The 12,253-nt window shown below is 37.9% G+C and overlaps 1 protein-coding gene across 5 annotated transcripts in view; it reads left to right on the forward strand.

The window, feature by feature from the left end:
- The window catches only part of SLC44A1 (solute carrier family 44 member 1), a 191,948-nt gene that overhangs the window by 111,972 nt on the left and 67,723 nt on the right, over positions 1-12,253 (forward strand). For all 5 annotated transcript variants that reach the window (XM_077912771.1, XM_077912770.1, XM_077912773.1 and 2 more), the window contains 6 exons: positions 587-676; positions 5,785-5,924; positions 7,123-7,309; positions 8,239-8,404; positions 9,798-9,954; positions 10,666-10,749. In XM_077912771.1, coding sequence (XP_077768897.1) covers positions 587-676; positions 5,785-5,924; positions 7,123-7,309; positions 8,239-8,404; positions 9,798-9,954; positions 10,666-10,749 — 824 coding nt within the window. The remainder of the gene's footprint in view (positions 1-586; positions 677-5,784; positions 5,925-7,122; positions 7,310-8,238; positions 8,405-9,797; positions 9,955-10,665; positions 10,750-12,253) is intronic.

The raw sequence follows: 12,253 nt of genomic DNA on the forward strand, positions 1-12,253 counted from the left end.
TCAGAGGGATTAGGGCCTTCGTGGCTTCAGGATACTATTCTGTAGAGTCAGAGCATTTCTTGGGAATTTTAGAGGAGAAATGACCAGAAAAAGATTAAAATACTGTCTAGCTTGTTGACCAGCTATCAGAGAAGTTGGTCCTGAAATGCTAGGATTACTCTAGGGAAGTACAGCAGCTATTTTAACTGACCTTTGCCTACGTGTGGCAATTTTTCTGATCACCAACATGACACGTCATTCTCTACACTCTGTGTGTTGGCATGTGTGTTTGCATGTGAGTTCTGATGTCTTCCCGTGGTGAATCCACAACAGTTCTGTGCTGTTTTTGAGTCACCATATTGCATTTGCATGTGTTCTTTGTCATTTATCAACCCACAGTTAGGAACCTGAGTTTCAAGCGACGCTCTTCCAGTGGCGCAAGTACCAAAGTCAAAGTGCAAAAGTAGCCAGTTAACCTTTCTTACCAAAATTGGGGTCTTGTCAAGAGCAACAATTTATATCCCTAGGAGAAAACAATTGAAAGAGTTTCTCTTTGTTTTCCAATGTTTTAAAATAATATTCTACATGTTCTCTATCTTCCCTGCAGTTCTGTCCATGATTCTGATGGTGATAATCAGGTATATTTCAAGAGTACTTGTGTGGATCTTAACAATTCTGGTCATACTGGGTTCACTTGGTAAGCTTCTTATTCCTTTGTTTTTTAGTAATTAGAATTGAGAGTTAAGTTTGCTTTTAGCAACCCCTCAATTCAGAACTACGTTCATTATTTTAAAGATTTTATTTATGTATTTGAGAGAGAAAGGGAGAGGGTACACACATGTGAGCTAGGGAAGGAGCAGAGGGGGAGGGAGAGAGACCAGCAGACTGCGCTGAGCGGGAGCCCAACAAGGGGCTGGATCCTAGAACCCTGGATCACGACCTGAGCCAAAGGCAGACACGCTCAACCACTGAGCCACGCAGGTGCCCCTGCTTCTTGTTCTTTAATTTTTCACTCAGTACTTTTCAGTGTTCCCTGCCTGGCAGAGGAAGCGACTCTTTCTTTTTATCCTAAACTTTTTAAAGGCCTGAACACGCCATCCGAAAGTGTTGAGATTCTTTCTGGTTGAAATATTCCTGGCGGAATAATCGAATGTGTGCAAAATATTGTTACTCATTTTTCTATCTATTGATATTCTATTTTGTGTAATGTTTTTATTTTACTATTTCTAATGAAACCTTCTGGGTTTTCTGTATTTATTGTCTTTTTTTGAGAACAATAACTTCCCCCTCCCTCTTCCCCCCTCCCAATTATAAATGTGATACCTACTCATGGTATCTAGCTACTTCCATGGTAGAAAATAGAAATATAAAAAAAGAAAGAAGTTTTATTTTTCACATAGCACCTCTTTTCTTTAAAGAGAGTTTGCTTTTGCCTTTAAAATTTTCACAGTTTAACCTGGCTTCCCCTCAGTTTACCACTACTAGCATATGAAATTCAGAACTTATATTTATATATGAGTTCATTGAACTTATATACAAGTTCACTGAAAATTGTTTTTTCAATGCTTTACCCAATATGAAACTTTATTATTAGGGGAGTTTGCCCCCATTACATTTATAATCCTGCCTGCTATGTTTGGTCTTATTGATGTCATCTATTTTATATTTTCTTTAAGTCTATGCTTTCTTATTTTGTTTTCTCTATGTTTGCTATATATACTATGCTTTCATTGGTTATTTTTACCCTTGGTTTGGATGGTATACATTTTATATTTACTTCTACAGTAGATAATCTATACATTTTCAGAAAATATTCTTTAATCTAGAATCTTCTTGTTATTTAAGGGTGAAATGGAAAGGGTATATGTTGGGTTTTACCCTGCTTCCTTTAAATTCAACATGTACTTCTTCCATTCTAACCCTCCTCTCATCTGCCTGTTCCCGCTTTTTAGCCATTAACAAATAATCCGAGTTTTTGTATTCAGGTTATTAAAGTTAAAATATTATTTGATACATTGTATCTTTCTAAAGAATGTTTGCTTTGCCTTGAAATGTTTCATAATAATGTTTATAAAATTATTTACATTCTTCTGCCCCAGTTTTAGTGAGAACTACTGGTCTTATTTTTGTAAAACTTCATTCTTGAGTTCTTAATTTCAGTTCATCTTTGTTTTTAATTCTTAGTTTCAGGGGTAGAATTTAGTGAATCATCAGTTACATATCACACCCAGTGCTCATTCCATCAAGTGCTCTAATGCCCATCACCTAGTTACCCCACCCCCCTACTCACCACCCCTCCAGCAACCCTCATTTTGTTTCCTAGAGTTCAGCATCTCTTATGGTTTGCCTCCCTCTCTATTTTTATCTGATTTTATTTTTTCTTCCCTTCCCCTGTGTTCATCTGTTTTGTTTCTTAAATTCCACATGTGAGTGAAATTATATGTTATTTGTCTTTCTCTGATTGATTTATTTCGCTTAGCATCATACACTGTAGCTCCATGCACAGTGTTGCAAATGGCAAGATTTCATTATTTTTGATGGCTGAGTAATATTCCAGTGTGTGTGTGTGTGTGTGTGTACACGTCTTCTTTATCCATTTATCTGTGGATGAACATCTGAGCTATTTCCATATTTTGGCTATTGTGGACATTGCTGCTATAAACTTTGGGGTGCGGGTGCTCTGGTTCATCTTTGTTTTGATGAGAATTTGAATTCATGTAGCTTATTCATGAAGTACTTGTGGGTTGTGTATTTTCTCAACTCTTTATTATCTAAGATTATCTTTGTCTTACATCTGAATATTGAATCTGCTGCATATAAAATTCTCAAGCAGCAATATGTTTCCTGTGTCGGTACTTTACTTTTTGGAGACCAGTCTAAATTTGTGCCCTTGCCCATCACCCATCTCACTTACCTTGTTGTGTATCTAATTTTTAATTTATCTTTATAACTTAAAATTTCCGTTTAGTTCTGAATCTTAACTAAATTTGCCAATGATTCTTTTCTTTGGCGGGGGGTGTGTCTTTTACAACTTTGAAAAGTGGTCGTATTTCTGTATCTGATTACAATTTCTGTTCCAGTGGTTTTCCTCTTAGCATCATTGTTCATTCTTCTGCTGTCATCTTCTAAATTATCATTTTAATCCTTTGACATTTTCTTTACACTCAGGAAGCTCTCTTCAAGCATACCTTCCAGATCACTGATTTTGTTTTCCTCACTGTCATTTCTGTACTTGACTTACCTCATTTTGTGATTCCATTTCTTACTTCTTCCAGCCATCGTGTGGCCGTTGTGTCTAGTACTGTGTTTAGATGTTGTCTTAGTCACTTTGGGCTGCCATAACAAAGTACCATTGACTGGATGCCTTATCAACAAGAAATACTTACTTCTCATAGTTCTGGAGACCAGGAAGGTCAAAACCAAGGTGCCAGCAGATTCGGAATCTGATGAGTTCTGGCTTCCTTTGTCCAGCTGTCATCTTGCTATTTGCTAACATGGTGCAAGTGGAGAGGAGCTCTCTGAGAGCTATTTTATAAGGACACTAATCCTGTTCATGAGGGCTACACTCTCATGACCTCATCATCTTCCAAAGACCCACCTCCAAATACCATCTCATTAAGGATTAGGAATTCAATCTATGAGTTTTAGGGGGTCATAAACATTCAGCTTATAGCAGATGGGTAGTTTTTTATAATAAAAGTAGATTTGCATTCCAGCTCTGTCACTTACTAGATGTGTCACATTTGGCATGTTACTTCACTTTCCTGAATTTCAATTTTATCATTTATCTATAAAGTGGGACTTTTAATACCTACTTAATAGTATTGTGGTGATTCAATTTGGTCACCTCTACTGTGTACTTCCGAACACAAATTTACATAAGCAATGTCTATTGTGGCTGTTATGGACAGTGACCTCCTTGATGTCTTCATTATTATCTCATTCTGTTTTCTTTTCTGTTTGTCTTTCTCTCATAACTTTTTTTTTAAAGATTTAAAAAATTTTTAAGTAATCTCTATACCCAGCGTGGAGCTCAAACTCACAACCCCGAGGTCAAGAGTTACATGCTCTGCCAACTGAGCCACCAAGGTGCCCATTTCCCTCGTAACTTTTTATTCCCATTTGTAGATAACATGTTTTATTCTGTTGTTTGAGGCAATGACACTTTTCTTTAAGATTTCAAAATGAGGGATCCCTGGGTGGCGCAGCGGTTTGGCGCCTGCCTTTGGCCCAGGGCGCGATCCCGGAGACCCGGGATCGAATCCCACGTCAGGCTCCCGGTGCATGGAGCCTGCTTCTCCCTCTGCCTGTGTCTCTGCCTCTCTCTCTCTCTCTCTCTGTGTGACTATCATAAATAAATAAAATAAAAAATAAAAAATAAAAAAGATTTCAAAATGAAAATAGTTCCCTTTTTCAAATGTTTTTCATAGACTTGTGTTTAAGTTTGTTTACTCATCTTCAATAGAAAAAAAAAATTGATTCTGGCTGTTTGGCACCAGGTAGGGTTGGCATTTCCCTTTGACCCTGCTCACTGTTTACTTGAGTGCAGTTGGAGGTCAGGTTGATTTGTATACTTCTTGGTCCAATTTCTCATCTCCCAGACATTTATCTTGTCTGCCCATTCATATACATCTTTACTCAGAATCTTCCATTTCCTTACCAGAGCCTACAAGGCCTTCTAGTATGATCTGGTCCCCAGAGCCCCTCTGCCCACAGCTCCCACCACTCTGCCCCTTGCTTGTGGCCTTCTCCTTTCTCTCCTGCCAGACATGGTCTCATCTCAGCATCTTAGAACTTGCTAGTACCTCTTGCCTGCAACACCCTTTCCTTAGATGGCTTTATAAATTGTTTTCTCTCTGTCTTTGATTCTTTTGCTCAAATACCATTTCACCACTGAAACCTTGCTTACTCATCCTTTCACAATGCTTTCCCAACCACAGCACTTTCTATCCCTATTAAAAGATGACTTTTTTTCCCTTAGGCTTCATAGACTATATTTTTCTTATTTCCTTATTTGTTTTGTTTCCTTATTACTATATAAGCTCCTTGAGGGTTGAAGATGGGGATTTAGTTTTGTTCACAGCTCTGTCCCCAGCACCTAAAATAGTTGATGCTCTGGGCACTCAGAAAGAAGGTGTTTGATGCAGCTCTCTCATGTGGAGGTGGGTTTTCCCCCATCTTTAGTCTAACTTTTGGAATCTCTGAACCAGTGATAGGGAGAAACCTGCATCCAGCACACACCTCTACCAAGCTATCAAAGATCTCCTATCTTTGTTCCTACTTTTGGTGGGAATCGTTTCTTTCATCTTCATTTGCTCCTTGTACAAATACTGTCTTAACTGCATGACTGTGTCTGCACGAGGCACTGGGGTTACTGTGGTAACACAACAGAGAGGATCTGGGCCTTCCTCAGCTTCATTGCTGGTTTCTGTGACCCTTACTAACTACGTACAAGCTCCTCAGGTCTCAGCAGGCACTGATTCTCTCTGTATGGTCAGTTCCTCTCAGGGGTACTTGTCTTTGCTTGGCTCTCTCTGAGCTTCAGCGTCAATAATAAATACCATTGAAGGACATTTATTTGGTGTACTGAAAGATATCTTAACTACCTAGTGTGAATGATGATAATGGAGTAATTGGAGCTCCCCTTATGCCTGCAAAAAGTGACAGCCACACACCTCCCAGCCAAATGGATTGTTGCTGCGTTAGTCCCATGGTGATGTATAGGAAGGATCCGGGAAAGTGAAGATTTATGTTATGAGTTTCCTTGTGCTTGTTATTTCCAAAACAATTGTTTTTTGAATGCAGGTGGCACTGGGGTACTGTGGTGGCTGTATGCAAAGCAAAGAAGGTCTCCCAAAGAAACAGTTATTCCTGAGCAGCTTCAGATAGCTGAAGACAATCTTCGGGCCCTCCTCATCTATGCCATTTCAGCCACGGTGTTCACAGTGAGTGGGCTCGGGTGGATCGTTTAGGTTTATGTTTTTATTTACAGGGATCATTAATGAAGCAGAAACTCACCTCTGGCAATTGCATGCCTAACCCTGAGCTGCATTAGATGAAATCTCTGTCCCATAGGCATGGAACATTAAAAGGTCTTCAGAAGGCTTCCCTAATTGATGAGTGTTATTTGATGCAACATTTGGTTCTGCATTGCCTGCTCGTTAAGAGGGGATTTTCACCTAGAATATTTATATTATCCTTTGTTAGTAAAAACATATTATTTTGCTGTCATAATATAATTCCCTTTTTAAAAGTGGTTTTCTTTACTAAAGTATGTTAAGAAATACACCACTTCATATCATTTCATTTCCTTGTGTACTAATTATTTTCCTCTTTTTTTCCTTTTAAACTTTTCACATTATTCCAAGTTAGAGATGAACTTCACTGCCTAGGCACTGTAGAGTAAATTACTGATGAACGTGTGGTTAAATAACGTGTACCCATATATTTGATTCATCTCCTTCTCCTCTCTGAGAAAAGAAAAAAAAATCTCAGACCACTTCTTGGACCAATCCCAAGCTTTTAATTGAGCTTTAGAAATAAAAAATAAAGGCAACATGAAACCATTGGTGCCAAAAGGTATTTGCTTGTTATTATTATACAAATACATATTAATCGTCTTTTAAACAGTTTTTTCCCCTCTTTTTTAAGTATAGTTCACTGACCCTCACCCAGGGCACGGTGAGGGTGTGTAAGGGGTGAATCTGACACAGACCCTGCTCTTTAGGAGCTCTTGGTCTGATAACAGAGGTGAAGTGCAAATACCTCCTTTTGTAGTCATGGCATATGATCTCCCCTGTTTTCAGAGTGACAGGCATGTATCTATTCAAATAAATGCAGAGCCTCATCCTGACTGACAAACAACATGTTTTGATTCCTAATGAGTAGAAAAGGAAAGTTAGGAGAATTCTAGGATATTAATAAACTGAGAAATCCTTTTATGTTTAGCTTTAAGGATATTTTCAGTATTCAATTGAGAATGCTAAATGCCACAACACTGATAAAGTATTTTTGGGATTCAGAGAATAACCTTTCCCCCATGTGGGATGAAGTGTAATGTTCAAAATTTCCACCATCATTTGGTTTCTGTATTCACTGCTTAGGGCAGTAACTGGAACCTTTCTCTGCATTTGCTCTTTACAGGTGATATTGTTCCTGATAATGTTGGTCATGCGCAAGCGTGTTGCTCTCACCATTGCCTTGTTCCACGTGGCTGGCAAAGTCTTCATCCACTTGCCGCTGCTAGTCTTCCAACCCTTTTGGACTTTCTTTGCTCTTGTCTTGTTTTGGGCATACTGGATCATGACACTTCTTTTTCTTGGCACTACTGGTAAGAAGACCTGCTGCTGCTTCTCCTTATTCGTGATGAATCTGATTTGTATTAAATTACTTTAAAACTTCAGATAGAATTCTTAGACCTTTATAACGAAGGTCTGATTGCCATTGGAACTAGCAATGAATTTGGTTAAGATTCTTCAACAGCCCATTCCCTATTCATGATTTTTAGATCCTCCTCCCAAAGTAGGTCCAGACAGGTCATGGCTTTGAAGTCCAGTACTGATTCAGACATTAGGATTCATTCTAAGATGGACAAATGAACTCTGTGCGGCTGTGGAGCAGCCTTAAACCCCAGTTACAGCCAAAGATCAACTTGCTTCCTCGGGATTTTCTAATTTGGAAAAGATCTGAACCTAGGTAGAGTTTCTGGTGATGATATTGTTTGTAGTTAGACTCTCAGACTTGCGTGTAGCTACACTTTATATCAGAAGTTAACCCTAAATGGAATTAATTGTGATGAGTGGCATAAGGATAGTGTGCTTGTATGTAACTTCTCTGGCAGTTCAGCACGCATTCACCAATTGAATATAATATTAATTTCTGTCCTTTGCTAATAATTGAGATATCTATAATTATTGGATGAGTAATAAAAGAGCCCTGAAAAAAGATTGAAGTGTTTGAAAATTCATGCCTAAATTAACTGACGTGGTAAGAACTATATTCAAATAGAACACTTTTTAAAAGCTTTATGATGCCTTTGGGGAAAACAAAATGCTTAAATGTAGAATGTCTGGCTTCACAGCTTTTCAAGTGATAATTATTTTTGTCTCTTAATTAAATAGCACCGTGATCATAAATTTTGTGGTTTGGGGGTAGGAGGGACTGTTGTTGGAAATTAGATTAATCTCTTATATTTAACAGCCATATTTCTTAGTTTGTACTTTATGAGCTCCTTCTTTCCTTCCTTGATTATTTTCCCAGGCAGCGCTGTTCAGAATGAGCAAGGCTTTGTGGAGTTTAAAGTTTCTGGGCCTCTGCAATACATGTGGTGGTACCATGTGGTGGGCCTGATTTGGATCAGTGAATTTATCCTAGCGTGTCAGCAGATGACTGTGGCAGGAGCTGTGGTAACATACTATTTTACTAGGTGAGAATTTATTCTTGTCAGAAAACTTAAGATCTTCTAAGTGATTGTGTCTGAAGGAGATGGAAGTAAGGCTGGTAAGGGTTTTATTTCTTTAAAAAGTAATTGGAAATAAATATGACAAAATGTTATAGCTGATAATCCTGAGAGGTAGGAACATGGGAGGTTGTTATTTAATCTTTATACTTTTCTGTAAGTTTCTCAAAAAGTTAGAACAGCAGGTCATGACATAACTTCAATTATATTAGGCAGAAAAATAAATCTTGTAGTGTCTTATGTACTTTTTGCTTTATATAAAGGTCCATCGGGGCACCTAGGTGGTGCAGCAAGTTAAGCATCGGACTCTTAGATTTGGCTCAGGTCATGATCTCAGGGTAGTGAGATCAAGCCCTGGGTGGGGTGCTCAGCATGGAATCTGCCTGAAATTCTCTCCCCTTTTCCTTCTGCCCCTCACATTTGTACTCTCTCTAAAATAAATCAATAAATCTTAAAAAATTAAATAAATAAAGGTCCATCAAAGGACAACAAGCCTTTTTTTTTTTTTTAAGATTTTATTTATTCATGAGATATATACAGAGAGAGAGGCAGAGACACAGGCAGAGGGACAAGCAGGCCCAATGTGGAACTCTATCCTGGGACTCCAGGATCATGCCCTGAACCAAAGGCAGACACTCAACCACTGAGCCACCCAGGCGTCCCAACAAACCTTTTTAATTTATTTGGGTCAGAACAGTATTGTGACTCCCATTCCTAACTTCAGAGATGAATATAAGCTGTAGGCATTTTAGTTTTCTTTTTTTTTTTTTTTTTTTTGGCATTTTAGTTTTCTATTAAAATGAGGTACCTGGTCTAGATTGAACATCTTTTTTTTTTTTTTTTTTTTTTTTTTAAGATTTATTTATTTATTTATTTATTTATTTGAGAGAGAGCAGGTGGGGAGAGACAGAGGATGAAGGATAGTCTTTTAAGCAGACTCCATGCTGAGAATGGAACTGACATAAGGCTCCATCCCACAACCTTGAGATCCTGACATGAGCTGAAACCAAGAGCTGGATGCCTAACCAACTGTACCATCTAGGCACCCCAGAACATCTTTTTTAAGTTCTGTTTTTTGATTGTATATTTAACTCTGTATTTACTAGTAAAAGCTTTCAAAGCACAGTTTAATTTTACTTAACGTCTTAGAGCCTAAGAACCCCATGAAACTACCATAGAGAAATGAAACATGAACTCTATTTGGTACATCAGCAGCATTTGTATTAGTTGTATATTACTTTCCCATTTTGTCACAAATCTAGAATTTTTTTTAGATGAACTAATTTTTCACTGCATTGGATTCTGAACCATTCCTGTACTTAGCCTTTGTTTTAAATGTCTTTGGTTATTTTTTAAACAGGGATAAAAGGAATTTGCCATTTACACCTATTTTGGCATCAGTGAATCGCCTTATTCGTTATCACCTGGGTACTGTGGCAAAAGGATCTTTCATTATCACGTTAGTCAAAATTCCACGAATGATCCTTATGTACATGCACAGTCAGCTCAAAGGAAAGGTAAGGAGAAAATACTTTTCTGGGCTTTCTGTGGTCATATCCCAGACCTCAGCTCTGTGTGTGGTAAAGCTCCCAGTGATGCTAAGTCCATAGCTGTGAACATTTTCTTCAAAATCCTTGCAAAGCAGAATCTAGTCCTTCTGCTTTGTCCCCTACTCTTGCTCTCTACATGCTGTGGCAAAATCCATCGTGTCACTGGTTTCCCAAAGTTATCCTGTGCTTCTCTTCCTCTGTGTTGACTCACACCTCCTCCTTGGATCCTCTTCCCTATCCCTGACTGTGGAGATAATACACATTTCAACACAGGTTGGCTCATATGCCACCCCTTCCTAGAAACCTTCCCTGATTCTTCCTCCTCGATGACATCATCTCCTTCTGTCCTCCACTCTTATAGCACTAGTTTCTATTGCATATTCTGTTTCTAACCTTTTTTTATGTTTAGCTTTTTTTTCTTCTACAATAGTAGAAGTTCCTTTCTGGTCTTGTATACCTGACTTTATCTTATATGCAGTAGGTACTAAATACCTGTTGAATTAATTGATTACAAATAATTTAGCTATTACATTTTGAGGGAAAAGAGGGTGGGTACGGAGGCCTTTGAAACATAGGTTGTGATTTTTTTTACTTTATTTTTCTAACATTTGGAATATTCTATATGATGGTTTGATTCTATATGATGGTTTTTAATTATTTCTAATTTGTCCTTTCCAGGAAAATGCTTGTGCCCGATGTGTGCTGAAATCTTGCATTTGTTGCCTTTGGTGTCTTGAAAAGTGCCTAAACTATTTAAATCAGGTAAAATATTTTAAAAAATAAATCTAACATTCACTTTCAAGGATAGGTTCATCATTTCTTCTTCCAAGATAAAATAATTGAGCTTACTTGAAAGATGTTACATATTTCTCATGATGTTATACATTGTGGCTTATTCGTGTATATCTATTTCTATCATATTCTTTAAAAAAAAAAAAGACTTTATTTGAGAGAGAGGAAGAAAGAGCACAAGCAGGGGGAGGGGCAGAAGGAGAGGGAGAAGCAGGCTCCCCGCTGAGCAGGTAGCCTAATGCTGGGCTCTATCCCAGGACCCTGAGGATCATGACCTGAGCTGAAGGCAGATACTTAACCAACTGAGCCACCCCAGTGCCCCATCATATTCTTATTTTTAAGAGTGATGTATATTCTTGTCAAGGCTCATTATTAGTTAATTGTAACATAAGGATAAAATATCATTAGGGTTCATCTTCAGGAAAGACATTTATCCCTTAATTCACATCCTTTCATCTTTGATTTTCTCTAAGAATCTGTCTAAGCTAGCCATATTTCTTTAATTCTTCTTTTAAATGTTTGAGAGGTACCTGGCTGGTTCATCCCATAGAGCATAGGACTGTTGATCTCAGGGTCGTGTGTTCAAGCCCCATGTTGAGTATGGAGCTTACCTTTTAAAATGAATGAATGAGTGAATGAATGAATGAATATTGTTTGAAAGCTTTAGTGAAAAGTCATTGTGACACTTAAACTCATTTTTTTGCTCTGTCTACTATTGTCTAAGACTAGTGTGCTGTCTATCCTGATACTTTTTTCAGGGAGATCCAGCTGCTTAAAGACTATGATATTAGCCTGGGAGATAGTCTCAGAGGAAGTGCTATGTCTTGCTGTATCTAGGCACACAGGACTCTCTCTGAAGCACTCTTCCCATCTTTTCTTCTTCTTCTTCTTTTTTTTTTTTTTTACAACTCCTCTGCATTACTTGAAAATCAGTTGTAATGTGCCAATGCCCTCATCTAATAGACCAAAGATAGAAATGGGCTTTCTCACCATTTACCTCTAAGTGATTCAAGAGTAGCAGTGTACTTTCATTCACTCGAGGCTAGTCAGAGGATGGTAGCCCTGTTTGCTGTGGCGTTGAGCATGCCTGGAATTTTGCTTTATTGGAGTTCTATGGTTAATATGAAAAAGTAGGCATGACATTTCATTAGCAAAATAAATTCTTGTCAATTGTAATATTGTATGGATGGAAAGTATTTGGAAGGTCATTATTAAAAAAATTAGTAATAGCCATAGCAATCTGAAAAATTACATTCTTTAAAATTTGGTTTGGGACCAAGTCATCCTTATCGAAGAGTTGATGGATGCAGTACTAAAAATAATCATCATTACATTTTGTACCCATCACTAAATTGCTCATCGGTAGAGAAGAAGCAAAACCCATCTCTTCATTCTCAGTTTCTACCATCTTCCCAACAGGAATCTTTTGCTCTTTGCAGTTTTCCAAACCTGCCTGAAATGAGTTCCTTCCAAC

This window comes from Canis aureus, chromosome 10 (assembly GCF_053574225.1).
Source record: "Canis aureus isolate CA01 chromosome 10, VMU_Caureus_v.1.0, whole genome shotgun sequence".
In the NCBI taxonomy this organism is placed as follows: domain Eukaryota; kingdom Metazoa; phylum Chordata; class Mammalia; order Carnivora; family Canidae; genus Canis; species Canis aureus.